Here is an 18,299-nt window from a genome sequence, read left to right on the forward strand (position 1 = left end):
AATTATATTAATTGGAATAATTATTTTATTTAAATTATATTATATAACTTACTTATTTACAATTGTAATAACATCATAAATTATTGAAGTATGTTTAGCTCCTGTATAAGGTGCGAGATATTGTAATACAGCGGGAGTGACGATATTGATGATGACCTTGATACGGAGCTGCTAACTATGTATATGACGCCGAAAATAGACCGGACATTACGCACTTGTTACACAACAACCCCTTAGAGGAAGGCGAGTAGGAGAAATAGAAGTTTGGGCTCTAGAGGGATTTGGTGTTGCTCGATCTAGAAATGATGGAATGCATATTTTGTTTACTGAATCACATAAAATTTTAGCCAACTCTATACATTTATTTTATTTTATTCATACGTATGAAGTGAAAGGAGACGAAGGAGTTAAGAATATTTTTGACGCAAGTTTGAATTTGCGACAGGTACAAATGGAAATGAGTTGATAAAACATTCCGGAAAAAATCTTGTCACTTACCTTACAAACACTTATAGAGTCTTGTATAGAACATCTAAATTGATCCCATTTTACCTATGTTGATATTAGGATCAATAGGTTGGGTAGCAAAAAAATAAATGGATTTGGAATTTCATCTACTTTTTATGATTGATATGAATATGGATTGAATACGATAAAGACAGAATAATTGGGGGTAGGATAGAGTTTTTTAGCACACTTAATTTATTTAATTTGAATTTATTTATTTTTTAATGTTAAAAAACAGAATATTTCATTTCGATTTTCTTTCCCTCTATTTTTATTCCCTTCTATCATTCCTTAAGTTCCATAGGTTTGTTAATCCTGTAGAATCTGACCGATGCTATTTTTACTGAATTGGTGGGCGCCTAACTTGTCATCCTTATTCACATCATTATTTTTTTATATAAATTTTAAATTTGAACTTTAAAAATTCTTAAATACTCAAAATTATTATAAAAACTATATCTAAAAAATTATAAACCCAAATACTACAAAATTCTATCCCTAAAAAATCTAAAGTTTTAAACTCTAAATCATAAGACTCACTAATTTATTCTAAACTTAAATAGAATCACAAACCCCCGTAGTGTTTATGGATTTCTACTATCGTTTTGAGGCTTACATTTATCATTTCATATGCTTATATTTTTACGATTAAATATTTAAATTTAAAATTTAGATAATAAAGAGAAATTAATTTTTCTTAAAGAGATAAAGAAAAGAATGACGTGACTCTGGCCATGACCAACTTAACATCCACATCATTTGGATAACCTATTTGGAAAATCTATTCGGTAAAAATATCATTATTCATTGTAACAACATTTGCCGTGAGCTTTAATTTGTATTAAATTGGAGCAGGTACATAAATTTTTAATTTGTATTAAATTTGAGTTTTATTTGTCTAAGTGTATAAGTTGATGACGTGACATGGGTCTATAGTATCTATGTGTATTTTTTTGACTATTAGGTTATCAATTTATCATTGGAAATCTCCAATTATCCACAGATGAAATGCTTAAATTTGATATAAATTAAAAAATTAGTGTTTAAAATGAGATACGGTTAAATGTCCCATATTCAAAAAATTTACTTTGCATTTATAGTTCAACTAAACAAATGTGATAAACACAAATAATCAAGCAAATGTGATCATTTAGTGACACAAGATTAAATCATACACTGATATATAAGATTTGGATTATAAATTAGCACTCAAAATCGATGATATATAAGATTTGGATTATAAGTCAACACTTAAGATTTGGATTTGATTGTAAATCAACATTAAAAATTGTAAATCACTACTGATTTCTTAACTTTCTAGTTCACGATCAATAATCATTCACGATCATTCATAGATGTATTTTTATTCAATGAAATAAAATTTGGATTATAAGTTCGATATTCACAATCAGTCGTTATAATAAATGAATATCACAAAACCAATATTTAACTAAACTTAAACTCAGAACTCTTAAATCTTTATTAATTTTTTGCAAAACCAATATTTAACCAAACTTAAACTCAAAACTCTTAGGGGCCGTTTGGTTCGTGGTAATAACATATTATCACGTAATGAGATTACCATGGTAATATGAGTGGGAATGTTATGTGGTTGGAAATATTGCGGTAATTTAATATAACCATGTTTGATTGGGAACTCTTATTACCGGGAATAATACATTACCGTGTTTGACTGTCATGGTAATTAATTTGTTAAAATATAAAAAGTTATAAAATTATCATGATAATCCAAGATAGACATCAAATTTGGTGATAATAGAATTATCACTTTCTATTAATATGATATATTACCATGCACATTACCACCGGTACAATACCAAATATGATAATATTTTTAAATTACCACGTAACATATGGTAATCTTTCTACATTACCCTGAACCAAATCGCTCCTTAAATCTGCTTATTCTTGGCAAGGTGATACCCTTAAAATCACTTTAGCGCATTAAAATAGGCAATTAATTTGCTGATTTTTTATATTTTAAAAAACGCATCAAAATAAGTATTAAAAAAAAACTAAATATAAAAAAAAAAAAATTTATTAAATCCAAACTTAAAAAAAAAAACACAAAAGCCTACAAAGATCAAACACTACAAAAATTTAAGAGCTCTCAGTAGTGATCTCTCCACAATCCTCGATCACAACCTTCGTCTTCGTCTCTCCACTCCCCGATCCCTCCTTCTCCATCGCCTCCACAACTCCATACCCATCCACCACCTTCCCAAACACCACATGCTTCCCATCCAACCACCCCGTCCTCGCCGTGCAGATGAAGAACTGTGATCCATTCGTATTCGCCCCCGCATTCGCCATCGACACCATTCCCGGCCCTGTGTGCTTCTTCTTGAAGTTCTCGTCCTCAAATCTCGCCCCATAGATCGATTCCCCGCCGGTCCCGTTCCCTCTCGTGAAATCCCCACCTTGGCACATGAATCCCGGGATGATCCGATGAAAGCTCGATCCTTTGTAGTGCAAGGGCTTACCTGAGATCCCGATCCCCTTCTCGCCCGTGCAGAGACACCGGAAGTTCTCCGCCGTTTTTGGAACCACGTCGGCGAATAGCTCCATGATTATCCTCCCTGCTCTTGCTTTCCCGATCGCTATGTCGAAGAACACCCTCGGATTCGCCATCGATGAGGTTTGTATCAAATCGAAGTTCAAAATCTGGGTTTTTTTTAATGGATTTGGGATTTGATGGAGTGGAATTAGGGTTTGGAGAAATGGGGGATTGAAATCGTTTGATGGTGGCTCTAGGGTTTCAGTTCCTCGCTAGGGTTTTTGGGATTTTTAGGGTTTTTATAGGAGAGAAGAAGAACTGTGATTTTGCGTTTAAACCCTTAAAAAAGTAACTTTTATTTTGAATAGAGTGCGGTGTTTTTGCATTTTATACCCTATAAAATGATTAAGGGAATATTTTAAAAATGGTTTCTTAGTTTTTTTTTAAAATAAATAAAGTTTGTTTTTACTGTTTTTAAATTATGTGATTTTTTCGTTAGTAAAAAAAAAATACAAAAAACTGTTAGTAAAATAGTCAATATATTATAAAAAAACATCACGTAATGTATAGAAAAACATATTTTTAATTTTATTTGGTTTATAAATTTTAATTTTATGAATATTTTAAGAGAAATTAATAAATTTTAAAAAAAAATTATACCAAGACGATTTTTAAATAATAAATTAATAAAAGTTAAGGACTTATATGCCTTTTGTGCAAAACTGGGGTGTTTTTTTTAAATTTCCTAATAATTAATTGTGTATATGCCTATATTTGTGCATATTTTTTTAATTAAAATTAAATATTAAATTTTTGGGTAAATAATAATTAAAGATTTTTTTGGGATAAGTAATATTTGTTGTATTTTTATAATTAATTAATTTAATTTATTGGAATATTAAAATTTTCACTTCACAGTAAAAAAGCCCGCTTGAGAAGCTTTCCCTCCATAAATTCACTCTTCCCGCCAAATCCTTCCCGGCAAAACTAAAATCCCTAAAAACTCTGCCCTAATATTTAAAGATTCATTCTTTTTTGAATCAATGTTCTTTGTTTCTTTAAACCCTAATTTCTGATTCTATTCTCTATTCTTCCCCAAATCTTCATTTTTTTTTTCTTTGGATCCGTTGATTTCTAAATTTATGGAGATTGATTCATCTTTTTTGGATTCTGGAATCCCAGAATCCAGAGTTCTTCTTGTAGAAGAGATCAGCATCATCAGATCAGTTCTTGGGAATTTGCCATCAGAGATTGAGATTCTCCAAGCGCTCTCCGTCGCTGGGAACAACCCGGATCGAGCCATCAACATCCTCCTTGACAAGGATTCCAAAGTTGAGATTAAAAAGGTACCCTTGAAGGAAGAGATGGATTCCCACGTCATCGGAGAAGTTATAGCTGATGTTTTGATTCCTCAAGTTGTGGTTAAAGAGGAGAAGAATGAGGTTTTCATTCCTCAAGTCGCGGTTAAAGAGGAAAAAGATGAGGTTTTTATTCCTCAAGTCCCAGGCGAAGTTAAACCTGATGTTTTGATTCCTCAAGTCGTGGTTAAACAGGAGAAAGATGAGGTTTTGAGTTTCTAAAGTCATGGTAAAAGAGGAAAAAGTTGATACTTTTGATTCCTCAAGTCCCAGTCGAACTTAAAGCTGAGGTTTTGATTCCTCACGTTGACGTTAAAGAGGGAAAAAGATGAGGTCTCGAAGCCAGATAGCAAAGTGAAGCAGGGAACGTATTCGATTTTTACAACTGAGAACAGAATCAAGAAGAAGACTTTGGATGGATGTGGTGATAACTACATGGATCTTACCACAACTCATTTTTCAAAGTATCTGAATCCTCGACCAATCAGGTCTGTAAATACAGGCTACCTAAAGTTTCAGGAGCATGTAGCCAGTGAAAAGGCAGAGAAAGGAGAGTTTCTGGAAGAACCGAATTGGTTTCTGGTGGAGAAGGCTTATGTGACTGGATTATCGACATGTCGAGGGATGTGGAAGCTAGTTGAAAATGAGGTTGTTCATTTCTGCTTTCCAAAGTCTGATGTGAGACGAAGGCCTGGGAATCATTGGGTGAGTGCAAAGACTGCAGCTGCTGCGTCTGAGATTGTCCGCTTCTCTACAAAGCGATCTGGAGAGGTATATCAGTTGATTTTCATGAATGTGTGCTGGTATGAGTCATGTTTTAATGTCTATTTCTTGTGTTTTTTTTTTCACTTAAATTTAGATTGGGAGGCTTCCAACGGAGTGGGCGCGGTGCCTAATTCCCCTTGTGAGTTCATCCAAGGTTAAGGTTCAAGGGCGGTGTGTATTGTCTGTTCAGCAGCTTAGCTTAATGCAAGAGATTGTTTTATATGTTAGGTAATCTGCAAACCCCTGCTATTCCACTGATTTGATTCCTATTGATAAGAAAAAAAAATGGTTTTTGTTAGAGAGAATGACATGAGACATTTTGCGGGTCTTCTTGCTCAATTTCTTGCAGTTTTTATATCCATGGCTCAATTTTTACAACGGGGGATAAATCCTCATGGAAACTTGTGTCTGCATCACAATTGGATTCCACCATTCATCCACTCCCTACCTTGTTCAAGCTACTGAAAATAAAACCATTTAAAAAGGTATTTATATTCTCTTCATTTGGTTAATTTTTTTACACAGGACAGTTGGAAGTTTATTTATTTCCCTCTTATTGCTGGAATTTAGCTGATAATTTGCATTGTTCTGTTGAATTTTCCAGGCTGATTTTACTCCAGAGGAACTTGATACTCGCAAGCGTTCATTAAATCTGAAAGTAAGTTTGCTCCTTTCCGTTTAATCATTCCTGGTTGCAGTATACTATTATAATGAAATGCCAATATTTCTCACTTGCTAAACAACCTGACTTTTTTTTGTGGGATTAAAAGCCATTCATTTCAGACACAAATCTATCTAGACTATAATGCTTTTTCTGTTTGACTTGAAATTAAATAGGATGATGATGACGATGAACCTCAACAAATAGTGGGTCTAGCAAAGCGAAGAAGAGGAGGCCAAACATATCCAGAGCAAAGTAATGATGAACAAGCAGTCTCAGAGTCATCCTTGAATAAGCTTGTTGGTGCTGCTGAAGTATATGACTTGAAGGTAAATACAATTAGAACAGATAGATTTATCATAAAATTCACAGTTTCTCATTTCCGAACAAATAATAACGAGAACGGTTTACTTTTTTTATTCATGTTCTTTGCACAAAATTTTCCAGGAAGCAGAACCCCCAAGCACACTTACATGTGAACTAAGATCATACCAGAAACAAGCCCTCCACTGGATGTCAGAATTAGAGAAGGGAATTGATTTTGAGCAAGCAGCAAAAACCCTTCATCCATGCTGGGATGCTTATAATATCTCTGACAAGTATGCCGAGATGTTTTTTTTCTTACCTTCGAGCAGTGCCAACAAAAATTATGTGCTCTTACTAATCCATCAACACATTGCTCTTTATCAGGAGAGCATCTGCTGTTTATGTCAATGTGTTCTCAGGAGAAGCTACTACAAATTTCCCAAGTGCGACACAAATGGCTAGAGGAGGAGTAAGTCTGCTATTGCCCATTAGTTTATTGTGCTCTCATTTCTTCTTTTATGATAGAATCACCAGTTTGATCTTCTCATATTATATTTATGTTTTTTTCACTCAGTTCTTGTTCATCTTTCTGAGAGTTTCCATTCATGCATCACTTGCTTTTCTCCCTTTCTCAGTTATGGTTTAAATTTGTGAGTTGTTCCTTCTATTTTGTATGCTCTCTACAGATTTTAGCAGATGCAATGGGACTAGGGAAGACAGTGATGACTATAGCTTTGATACTTGCAAACCCTGGAAGAGGAATTTCGCATGACAAAGACATCGAAATGAGTAATGACAATCATCAATCTACTGGCATCTCCAACACAAAGACATCAACTGTAGTCAAAGGTGGCACTCTTATTGTATGCCCCATGGCATTATTGGGTCAATGGAAGGTGATTTCTTATGTTTCCGAGTTTCTACACCTTAATCACTGTTCTAAGACTATCTAAATTATCTGAATCCCTCTGCATGATAATTTGATCATTGGATTTCAAAATGATGGGCATGAGCAGCCTAACTTTTTGTACTTGCAGGATGAGTTGGAAACTCATTCAAAACCGGGCTCAATTTCTGTCTTTGTACACTATGGTGGTGACAGAACCAATGATCCCAAAATCGTTGCAGATAATGATGTGGTTCTCACCACATACGGCGTCTTAGCTGTGGCTTATAAATGCGTAAGAATTATAACAATGATCTTCAAATCCTTGGATGTTGTGGATTTATTTGACCAATGCTTAAGAAATTTAATCCTAGTCTTATTGTTTGATCACAACTTCTTTGCCTCTGAATTAGGATCCAGGAAAAGTCAGCATCTTTCATCAAATCGAATGGTATAGAGTGGTATTGGATGAAGCACACACAATTAAATCCTCTAAAACTCGAGTTGCTCAATCAGCATTTGCTCTTGTCTCACACTGTAGATTGTGCCTTACGGGCACTCCTCTACAGGTATACACACTTTAACTTTTTCTCTGGCAAACTTGTATGGCTCTGTTAATATGATTAGCTTTGTTGTTTTTCAAATGCAGAATAATTTGGAAGATCTCTACAGCCTTCTCTGCTTTTTACGTGTTGAACCGTGGTGCAATTGGGCATGGTATGTACAACACCACTAATATTGCATGCATACTCTTATTTTCTCAAGATTATGAGTATATTCATATGTTTATATATTCAGGTGGCATAAACTAATCCAGAGACCATATGAAAGTGGTGACGAGAGAGGGTTGAGATTAGTTAAAGCAATTCTAAGGCCATTGATGCTCAGGAGAACAAAAGAGACAACAGATAAAGAAGGAAGGTCAGGGTTTTACACCTATTCTTGTGTTTATATCAAATTACTGAAACAGTGAGTAAATGATACTTTTCCTCAGGCCTATTCTAGTCCTTCCTCCAGTCAATGTTCAAGTAGTTGAATGCGAACAATCTGAAGCTGAAAGAGACTTCTATGATGCTCTATTCAAGAAATCAAAGGTGAGCAAACTTCTTTTTTAATACTACAAATGCTGCTAACTCTTTAAACACAATTTCTTACTTCTGTATTTTCATTTGTCAAACAGGTAAGATTTGATCAGTTTGTTGCTCAAGGAAAAGTTCTCCATAACTACGCTTCCATTCTCGAGCTACTTCTTCGCTTAAGACAATGCTGCAACCATCCATTCCTTGTCATGAGGTCAGTGAAAGCTTTTATCAGTATTTCTATGGTTTAAATCATGTGTTTCTAAGCATACTCTGAATATGGCAGCCGAGGAGACAACCAGGAATATGCAGATCTCAACAAGCTTGCACGTCACTTCCTCGAAGGGACTACCCAAAACTCTGTTAACTCCACTTCTTCAGCACCCACAAGAGCTTTTGTCGAAGAGGTGGTGGAGGGGATCAGGCGGGGTGAAGTGACTGAGTGCCCCATATGTCTAGAATCTGCTTCCGATGATCCTGTTCTCACACCATGCGCACATAGAATGTGCCGTGAATGCCTCCTATCAAGCTGGAGGAGTCCATCTGGAGGACCGTGCCCAATTTGTCGGAAACCTCTGACTAAGACTGACCTTATTACATGCCCGACCGAGAGCCGGTTCCAGGTTGATGTTGTAAAGAACTGGAAAGAGTCATCCAAGGTCACCAAACTACTCAAATGTCTACAGAGCATTCATAATGCTGGGCTAGGCGAAAAGAGCATCATCTTCAGCCAGTGGACTTCATTCCTCGATCTACTCGAAATCCCTTTAAAGAAGAAGAGTGTCGGATTCTTACGGTTTGATGGGAAGCTTTCCCAGAAGCAAAGAGAAAAGGTCTTGAAAGAGTTCAGTGAAAGCACAGATAAGCTTGTAAGTTAGTTACTACTTACTAGCCGTTACCTTCCCGCCATTTTCTTTTTCAAAACGCAGTTGGTCTTATACTTGTCCGTATATAACTTTACCGAATTCTAATCATATCTTTGCTTGTTTTCAGGTGTTACTGATGTCACTAAAAGCCGGAGGAGTAGGACTAAATTTGACGGCGGCTTCAAATGTATTTCTGATGGTAATCATCCATGAAAAATACTCGAATGAATTAGAGTTCTCAAAGAGTGTTAAAAATTTACTCATTGATTTTATTGTGGAATTAGGATCCTTGGTGGAATCCTGCAGTTGAAGAACAAGCGATAATGAGAATTCATCGAATTGGCCAAAAACGGCAAGTTAGAGTTCGTCGATTCATTGTTAAGGTAAAAACAACAACAACATAGTAAAAGATAATTGTAAGTTTGTAATTACTTACATAATTTGAATTGAATGTAGGATACTGTTGAAGAGAGGATGCAACAAGTGCAAGCTAGAAAACAGAGAATGATTGCTGGAGCTCTTACTGATGAGGAAGTTCGAAGTGCTCGAATCGAGGAACTTAAAATGCTATTCAGGTGAAGTTCTTCGGCTTTTTTATTATCCTCTCAATATATATATATATATATATATATATGATGAATGATCTGTATATATTGGAAAATTCTCGCATAAATTCTTGGTTATTTTTGTGAAATTCTTTGAAATTTATGATTTCAGGGAGTTTCAAAGTTTTGTAATCAATCCAATATGAATGTTTCTATTTTTATATAGTTCTTTTAAGAATATAAAGTACATTATGCAAATATACCCTCATAATAAGACAGTTTTTAACCATTCACATATAAACAAAGTGTATATCTGAAAAAAAATATAAATGAAAATAATACGGAAAGGTTGGGAATTTTTTTTTAAATATTAGGTTGGTAGAAAAAAAAAATCTTTAGTTATATTAAATGTTTTAAGATTAAAGATATATTCTACAAAAAAATAAATAAATTATTTATTAATATTATTTTTTTAAAAAAATAATTAATAAGATTTCTATTTTTATTAAGTTTTGTTGAGAATACAAAAAATTTCTAGAATTATATTCATAAAAATCAAATTTATTTGTTTAACCACAGTTTACAAGGGTATACCTTTTATATGTTTTTAATACGTATATAATTATTATGTTCAATTATTTTACTATGATAAACGGTTAATTAATACTAATAAAAATCTTAAATTTACATAGGTTTATATATACATATAAAAAGATAAACTTTATAATTTTATTATTATATATATATATATAATTTTAAGTCACTGTCAATTGTGCAAGCACTTGTATCAAAAATAAAAAAAATAAAATATAAAATAAAATAAAAAAATGAATAAATTTGCAGAGGTATATAAGTAAAAAAAATATCATTGACAAAGAGAATTCGGTGGTCAAAACCAAATCTTATTCATGATCTAACCAAAACCAGCTCAAACTTAGCTTTAAAACATTTATTTTTTTAGCTTAAAAAAAATAATTGTTAATTAATTCACATTCTTTAGCAAAAGTCCAAACTTTGTAACTTGAAAACATTTAAATTATTTAATATAACTTCATAAAATAATTCAATGAGTTATTAATAGACAAAAACTCACAAACATCTCCATCACTCTTAATCATGCATCAAGCTAACATGATTAGATTGATCAATATTCAATAAACAATTAACTACTCCTTAATCTTTGAATATTTGCCTCCAAATCAGTTGGCAAATCTCTAATTATTCAATCTTGAAACTCATTAAAAAAATTATATATATATTTATACATTTATATATTTTTTTATTATTTTGATGTTTGAAAATGAAGCTATGATATCATGTCTATAGCTTTCCAAGCAACACCAAGCTTGTGGCCTTCTTTGTCTCAAAGAAACTAATTAATATGAATTAATAAATACATAATTATTTGTATGACATAATCTATAATTTAATCATCATTTTTAATTCACTTTTTTTATTTTTTTATATTATTATAAGAAAAAACATCATTGATTAAATATTCGCAAGCTATAGTTCTTGTTATCATGTTTTCATATTTTTCGTGATTTGTTCTTTTCTTCACATTTTTCGTTGATTACGACATAGTTCAATATTATAAAAATATGACAAATTAAAAATTTAAATAAATAGTATAAATTTTTTAGATAAATTGATTCTAAGATTTATAATTTCATGTTATTTTTGTATTTATTTATTTATGTTGTTTTATTAAATTTTCAATAAAATTATATATATGTATATTACTAAATATCATTTGGTAAATAATAACGATAAATAAAAAACATGTAAAAAATTTATATTAAGTCACTTTTGATGCATATGATTAAATGTCACCATTACTTCTTTTGAATCATGCATCAAATAACGAATTGAAAGATCAAAAAAGAAAATTAAGAAAAAGACAAAAAAAAAATCACCGACGATTTGATGCGTAAAAAATCTTTGAAACAAAGACATATATATTTTTAAAGTTATAATTTTTGTTGTCCACTTAGAGTCTATGTTTAATCATTTTAGGGTTAGGCAGCAATAGAGACACGTGTGGAAGGACCCACACGTGACTTCAATCCCTCTTATTTGTCTCCTTGACTACTAATTCAAAGGCCCATCATTTATATAAATATATATATATTCATTATTTTCCCTAATGTTGCCAAATTTGACCAATTTATCGAGCTTTGTGAACTTAAGAAATTTATATATATACGATCTAATTTTATTTAGTTATTTTGAAAATTCAAAAAATTAATATCATGAGAATATTTATCTATTTATTTATTTTTAACAAAACAGACAAGCGAGAATATGTACGTTATGAAATTAATATTTCAACGTGCATGTGCTCATCATTCTGCTTTAGTTGAAATTTGAACTCATCTCCTCAATAAAGACACGAATCTCCCACACAAAAGACACGGTCTTAATAGATCAAAAGTTCAATGGTGTTGTGAGTGTTAAAAAAAAAAAAACAATTTAACTTCATTTTACTTTTTTTATTTATCGGTGTTAAGTAACGTAAATTCTATATATAGATATTTATGATTGTTTTGTAATAAATTAGCAATGCTAAGAACTCAAATTGAATGGAATTGAGGTGAAAGTGAAGGTCTACATAGATAGCTAAAAATTAATGAAAATTGTAGGCCATGAAGGAGACAAAATAAAATTAAAAATTCAATAAATTTAGTGTTTATAAAGAGCCAATGTTTGTAGTTCTCTTTCAATCCTCTTCATCAACAAAGAGTTTTAAAAGGAAAAAAATGACAGGTTTAGGCTCTCCATGTGGAGCTTGCAAATTTCTAAGAAGAAAGTGTGTGCGAGGATGTATTTTTGCTCCATATTTTTGTCATGAACAAGCATCAACACATTTTGCTGCAATTCATAAAGTTTTTGGTGCAAGTAATGTATCAAAACTCTTGATGCATCTTCCTGTGCATGATAGGTTTGAGGCAGCTCTATCCATTTCTTATGAAGCTCAAGCTAGACTTCAAGATCCCATTTATGGTTGTGTCTCTCAAATTTTCTCACTTCAACAACAAGTATGTATCACATTACATTACTCAATTATATATATACATAACTAGTAAAACTTATATTTATGTTTATTTCCCTACAAAACTTTGTTGTTAGGTTACATAACTTAGAATACGTCAACTGCGGACGTTTGAAGTACGTCGTAGAATGTCCGCAGTTGAGCACAGTAATCATTAGCTAGTTACAGTGAAAGCTAATTAGGGCTCTTTAGTTTTTGGTTTTTATAGTTAATTTAGGTATAGTAAAATTAGGGTTACAACATCCTCAGTTGAGCACAATAATTAAAGTTCATTAGTTTTTGTTTTTTATAGTTTTTGTATGTGTATTAGAAAATAGTGTTAAATGGTTGAAATTTGTTCAAACTTTAATGTGCTACTATTTATATGAATAAATAGTGGCAATTTTATGAAAATATAGATTTAGTTAGTGTAAAGTTATAGTTTATTTTTCTAATTTTTTTATTGATTTTTAACTAAATAAGAATGAATGGAAGTATATAAATAAATATTATTTTTATAAGGTATATAAGTTGTTTATTTTATTTTTGTGGAGGGATGCGAGAAAAAAAAAATTAAAAAAATTCATATATTTATGTTCACTTTATTTATTTAAATAAGTATATATATATATAATATAGCTTGCATGCTCACAGTTGTTTATATACTCTTATAAAATACTTTTATTGGCTGATGTACCTATATAGATGAAAATTAAAATATATTTATTATATAAATAATTAATGTATTGTTTTATAAAATTTTAATTATTTTTTTATGTCATAAGAGCATATAAGTAATTTAAAATTATTTATATAGGTATATAAACAAATATCATTTTCACATTATTTTACAAAGGTATATAAATAATTTTTTATTTTTTGCAAAGCTATAAAATAAAAAAAAAATTTAATCTGATTTTCACTTTTATTTATTTATTTATTGTAGGTTATTAATCTTGAAGCACAAATAGCTTGTTTCAAGGCAGAAGCAACTACAAACTGCCAACAATTTCAAGCTCAAGAGAATTTCAAGATAGAACAAACTTTAATGAATGGAGATATTTCAATGCATTTTAATGACATTGGCATTCAATCTTCATCTCAAAATCTTGTTCCAAGTTCAAGCTTGGTTGATGAATTCCCATTTGCTCTTGAAGACACTTCTCTTGATTCATTCATGGAGGCCACTAATTATCTCTATTGATTGTATTAAATTTTAATTGTTCATCTATATATATATATTTTTAGTAAATTTTGTTAGTATGGTGTGTTATTATTTATTATTTAAGTATATTTGAAAACTTAAAAAGAAAAAAGAAAAAGAGTTGGATGTATTTGTTTGATGTATGTGAAAAAATCACTTTATTATTAGTGATTGAATTAAATTTAATTTAATGTTATTATATATATATATATATATATATATTTGAAAAACAAATGATTTTTTTTTAAGCAGAAATGTAAATGAGCCATGTCAGAGTGCACAGGTGTAGAGTCAATATTATAATACATCTGTGTCCTTATCTTGCGTGAGTAGAGATTTAAATTTATTTTTTTTATAATGACACAAATATTATACGCAGAGGGTTTCGATAAATGATTATTAATTGTATTGAGTTTTTAATGAAATTACTTTGATGCTTGTATAGAGTGGGTTATTACTATTAGTCTTTGGTGAAAATTAATGAATCATCTTAAAAAATTTAACCCCTCATGGTGTTAATTATATATATATACACACAATATTGTTTTTTTATGAGGGTAAAACAACCAAAAAGAGAAAAATTTAAGACTACTCCATTAATTTGAACAATATTTAAGGTTCTTTGTGCAAAAACGAACTTAAGTCTTTGCATAAACATCCCTACAAAATTATTACTTGAATGTAAAAACAAAGGAGTTTTTCTGTTTAACCCCTGTAAAATATTCAAATTTCATTTCAATTCATCGTTTTCTCATCGGTTTCAAACTTGGCAAAGTTCTCATCTTTCTCCGACTTCCGCCGAGATGCGACCCTCGCCGTCTCCGGCCCCTTCCGGCGATGAAAACGTCGTTGGCATCCTCTCCTTCGAGGTGGCGGCGGCGATGTCGCGCGCCGTCCATCTCCACCGCTCCCTCTCTGACGCGGATATCTCTCGCCTCCGCGCCGACACGCTTTCCTCTCCCGGCGTCCGCACCCTCGTCTCCTCCGACGAGAACTATCTCCTCTCCCTCTCCCTCGCCGAGAAGATCGACGCCCTCAACCGCATCGCCGCCGTTACCGCCCGCCTCGGCCGCCGCTGCCGCCTCCCCACTCTCTCCGGCTTCGAGCACATCTACTCCGACCTCCTCTCCGGCCGTATCCATCCTTCTCGCCTTGCTTTCTTATCCAAAGACATCGACGCCGCGTTTCGCAAGATGGAACGCTTCGTCTCGTCCACCGCCAAGCTTTATACCGAGCTCTCTGATAACGCTCATCAGGTGCTCGATCAAATGCCGCAATGGCAACTCCGCAATGCCTCTCTTTGGAACCAAACATTTGATAAGGTTGTCCTTCTCTTAGCTCGCGCAGTGTGCACCATTCATGCCAGGATCCAAGTGGTATTTGAAAGTCGTCAGCTTTATCACTGCCCACCTTGTTCTACCTCTAGGAAAGCAGTGTCTTTTCCCGGGCCTTGTGCTTCTAGCCCTGGGAGGTTTCTCATGGAATGCCTCAGTTTGAGTAGCTCTAACTCTCCGTCATTGAATGATGTTTTTGATGAAGAGAATTTCGATAAGGAGAGTAATGTTAGTAGAGAGGAGAAGTGCGGCAAGAATGAGAGCTTGTGGTTTGGGCCGAAGAGTAGTTTGACGATGCTTGCTTCATCGTCTACTGTCGGTGGTTCTGCTCTTGCTTTGCATTATTCAAATGTTATTATCATCATAGAAAAGTTGATGCAATATCCGCATTTGATCGGCGAGGAAGCCCGGGATGATTTGTACTTGATGTTGCCTTCGAGTTTGAGAATTACTTTGAGAAAGAGTTTGAAGTCTTATGTTAAGAATCTTGCGATTTATGATGCTCCTCTCGCCCATGGTTGGAAGGAGAAGATGAAGAGCATTTTGAGCTGGTTAGCGCCGATGGCGCATAATATGGTTCAGTGGCAGATGGAGAGGAACTTTGAGCAACAACAGATTGTTCTGAGGTCCAATGTGCTTCTGCTTGAGACTTTATATTTTGCTGATAGGGAGAAGACCGAATCTGCAATATGCGAGCTTTTGGTTGGGTTGAATTATATGTGTCGATATGAGCATCAGAAGAATGCATTGTTTGATTGCTCGAGTAGTTTGAACTTTGATAATTTTATTGGTTGGAAGGGACAATGCTGAATTCGTCTTTCTGGTATTGCTAATTTTATTCTCATTGAAGTAATTACCTGATGAGTAATGTTATTTAGGAGGTATGGAAACTTTAATTTCTGTTGTATATAGACTTATGTCCAGTTTGATGAATACATTGACTCTGATGAATGCTCTTCTGATAAATATATAAATATCTTCTTTTTGTATGTCGTGATGATAGAATCCTGCCGATTGTTTCATTGATTGATTTTACAGTGCTGCTATTTTTCAGTAATTTCATTTACTGTCATGCTTTTGCAAATCAAAAACATTTAACTCACATTGGAATATCATATTGAGGTACAATTTACATTCGGACGGAAATACTTTCAACTCACTTTTACATTTTGTTCTTGGAGCTATTTTACTGCTTTTCATATACAAATGTTTTGATCAATTTGATACATAAAAATGAATAAACTTTATCATTCTTTTGTGGTTTGTTCAAAATTTGGCCTTCAATCTTTTATATTCCATGAACATTGCTTGTCTGCTGCCCTAGTTAAATCAGGTATGAATTTTGGCACTGGATAAAGAAAAACAGCAACAATCACTCAAAGTAAATTTGATATGATGATACAATCGCTTTGTTTTGCAGGTTCATGACACTATGGTTCTGCATGAATTTGCAAATTGAAAGTGCTCTTCAGCCTTATATTATGATATCATCTAATGAAACTCAAGCATAAATTCTGGCATTGTATGAATATCACTGGCACTAATCAGTAAACATCAAATTTGATACGTAAAGCTCGAACTGACATACTCTTGCTTTATTTTGCAGGTTCTTCGCATTATGAATTGATGTCTAAGCTTGGCTTCCCCTAAACGGCAAATTGAAAGTGGTCTTTAACCATATCACGTGATGAAGCTTGAGCATAATTCTTGCCATCGAATGACGGGTCAAATTCAATACATAAATCTTGATGTGATGATACACTCTTGCTTTGTTTTGCAGGTTCATGACATTATGAATTAATATCCAAGCTCAACTTCACCTAAATTGTGGCATTGAATTTATAATACAAGCAACGATAGGTACCGCATTAAATTTAATGCTTAAATCTCAATCTGATGATGTAGTCTTGCTTTGTGTTGCATGTTCATGACATTATGAATTAATATCGAAGCTTAGCTACGTCTAAATTACAAATCAAAAGTAGTTTTCCAACCGTATCATCTTTCGAAACTTGAACATAACTTCATCTAAATTGCGGCATTACATTTATAATACAAGCAACGATTGGTACTGCATTAAATTTAATGCTTAAATCTCAATCTGATGATGTAGTCTTGCTTTGTGTTGCATGTTCATGACATTATGAATTGATATCGAAGCTTAGCTACATCTAAACTACAAATTGAAAGTTTTTTTCAACCATATCATCTTTTGAAACTCGAACATTACTTGTGACATTGAATTTATAATACGAGCAACGATCAATATCACATTAAATTCGATACGTAAATGCTCAATCTGATGATGTAGTCTTGCTTTGTTTTGCAGATTCATGACATTATGAATTGATATCGGAACTCGGCTTCCCTTTCATTTGCCAACCTTTATGCTTCAAGAATTACGATTTATCGACGAATGTACTCGTTTTCCCCGAATTGAAGGGATTCTTTTTGGACATGTTTTTAATGTTCTGTGAATTCATCAACCAATTTTGTGGTTGAAGCTTTAAAGTGCTGGATTCAATGCTTTTCATATTGCCTGATAAATTTTCAAGATGTTGATGTTCATTTGGTCATGTGTCAATTTGCTTGGTTTGGTTTGGTTACATTCATTCATTTATTTATATATATATATATATATATATATATATATATATATTTTGGCAAAATATTTCTAGATGAAATATTATGCTAATTTACTAATTACTTTGTATATCTATTTTTTTCTCAAAATATTAATAAAAATTGAAGACATAAAAATATTATATATATATATATATATATATATATATATATATATATATATATATATATGTATATATATATATACATCTATATTACATTTAGAGTGTTTTTAGATTTCACAGATTTGAAATATTTAGGAGTGTTTTTAGATTTCACAGATTTGAAATTTTTAGATGTCCACAGTAAATGTTAAATCATTATTTAATGGTTCTAATTTATTTATAAACAGTGTTATACAATAATTATGCACAACATTATACATACGAAAGTAAATGACTTAAATCTATAATAAAGAAATAACTCACAAAATTGAGCAAATGGAATAAAAGGTTTTTTTTTATGATAATTTTTCTAAAAAAAAAATTATTCCATATTTATAGAAATTTGAGGAAATATTTTAGGGCATAAGCATGCAAATAAACCCACAAAATTTATATAATTTAAAATATAAAAATGCGTCATATATATAGATTAATAAGGGTTAAATGGCTGCC

The 18,299-nt window shown here is 32.3% G+C and overlaps 4 protein-coding genes across 5 annotated transcripts; 3 read left to right on the plus strand and 1 right to left on the minus strand.

Moving 5' to 3' along the window:
* Positions 1 to 2,628: 2,628 nt before the first annotated feature.
* Positions 2,629 to 3,328, minus strand: LOC120275818 (peptidyl-prolyl cis-trans isomerase CYP19-3-like). The gene has a single exon (XM_039282528.1). It carries the CDS (start codon positions 3,157 to 3,159, stop codon positions 2,629 to 2,631), a length of 531 nt encoding a protein of 176 aa, XP_039138462.1. The 5' UTR covers positions 3,160 to 3,328.
* Positions 3,329 to 4,684: 1,356 nt separating this feature from the next.
* On the plus strand, positions 4,685 to 9,669 carry LOC120276490 (DNA repair protein RAD5B). The gene is made up of 18 exons (XM_039283247.1): positions 4,685 to 5,154; positions 5,243 to 5,376; positions 5,498 to 5,633; positions 5,753 to 5,806; positions 5,986 to 6,138; positions 6,257 to 6,408; positions 6,500 to 6,584; positions 6,802 to 7,011; positions 7,153 to 7,296; positions 7,415 to 7,570; positions 7,651 to 7,718; positions 7,800 to 7,922; positions 7,996 to 8,095; positions 8,182 to 8,294; positions 8,367 to 8,949; positions 9,074 to 9,145; positions 9,231 to 9,329; positions 9,403 to 9,669. Exons 1-18 carry the CDS (start codon positions 4,819 to 4,821, stop codon positions 9,523 to 9,525), a joined length of 2,841 nt encoding a protein of 946 aa, XP_039139181.1. The 5' UTR covers positions 4,685 to 4,818; the 3' UTR covers positions 9,526 to 9,669.
* A 2,581-nt stretch (positions 9,670 to 12,250) lies between these two features.
* On the plus strand, positions 12,251 to 13,726 carry LOC120275578 (LOB domain-containing protein CRL1-like). The gene is made up of 2 exons (XM_039282202.1): positions 12,251 to 12,529; positions 13,469 to 13,726. Exons 1-2 carry the CDS (start codon positions 12,251 to 12,253, stop codon positions 13,724 to 13,726), a joined length of 537 nt encoding a protein of 178 aa, XP_039138136.1.
* Positions 13,727 to 14,449: 723 nt separating this feature from the next.
* LOC120275075 (protein PSK SIMULATOR 3) lies at positions 14,450 to 17,628 on the plus strand. 2 transcript variants are annotated; one of them, XM_039281565.1, is made up of 4 exons: positions 14,450 to 16,582; positions 16,667 to 16,744; positions 16,841 to 16,920; positions 17,390 to 17,628. In XM_039281565.1, the coding sequence occupies exon 1, from the start codon at positions 14,530 to 14,532 to the stop codon at positions 15,868 to 15,870; it is 1,341 nt and encodes a 446-aa protein (XP_039137499.1). In that variant the 5' UTR covers positions 14,450 to 14,529; the 3' UTR covers positions 15,871 to 16,582; positions 16,667 to 16,744; positions 16,841 to 16,920; positions 17,390 to 17,628. The 2 variants fall into 2 exon arrangements, with proteins under 2 accessions (XP_039137499.1, XP_039137498.1); XM_039281564.1 differs by having other exon boundaries at positions 16,667 to 16,920.
* The last annotated feature ends 671 nt before the right edge of the window (positions 17,629 to 18,299 follow it).

This window comes from Dioscorea cayenensis, chromosome 14 (genome assembly GCF_009730915.1).
Source record: "Dioscorea cayenensis subsp. rotundata cultivar TDr96_F1 chromosome 14, TDr96_F1_v2_PseudoChromosome.rev07_lg8_w22 25.fasta, whole genome shotgun sequence".
Taxonomy (NCBI): Eukaryota; Viridiplantae; Streptophyta; class Magnoliopsida; order Dioscoreales; family Dioscoreaceae; genus Dioscorea; species Dioscorea cayenensis.

What these genes read in the sequence shown, in the direction of transcription:
- LOC120275818 (XM_039282528.1), bottom strand. Translation starts at nt 3,159, where the DNA reads ATGGCGAATCCGAGGGTGTTCTTCGACATAGCGATCGGGAAAGCAAGA.
- LOC120275075 (XM_039281564.1), top strand. Translation starts at nt 14,530, where the DNA reads ATGCGACCCTCGCCGTCTCCGGCCCCTTCCGGCGATGAAAACGTCGTT.
- LOC120275578 (XM_039282202.1), top strand. Translation starts at nt 12,251, where the DNA reads ATGACAGGTTTAGGCTCTCCATGTGGAGCTTGCAAATTTCTAAGAAGA. An exon ending in TTTTCTCACTTCAACAACAA is followed by an intron (nt 12,530 to 13,468) that starts GTATGTATCACA and finishes TATTTATTGTAG; the next exon opens with GTTATTAATCTTGAAGCACA.
- LOC120276490 (XM_039283247.1), top strand. Translation starts at nt 4,819, where the DNA reads ATGGATCTTACCACAACTCATTTTTCAAAGTATCTGAATCCTCGACCA. An exon ending in GAGATTGTTTTATATGTTAG is followed by an intron (nt 5,377 to 5,497) that starts GTAATCTGCAAA and finishes AATTTCTTGCAG; the next exon opens with TTTTTATATCCATGGCTCAA. An exon ending in AAATAAAACCATTTAAAAAG is followed by an intron (nt 5,634 to 5,752) that starts GTATTTATATTC and finishes TGAATTTTCCAG; the next exon opens with GCTGATTTTACTCCAGAGGA.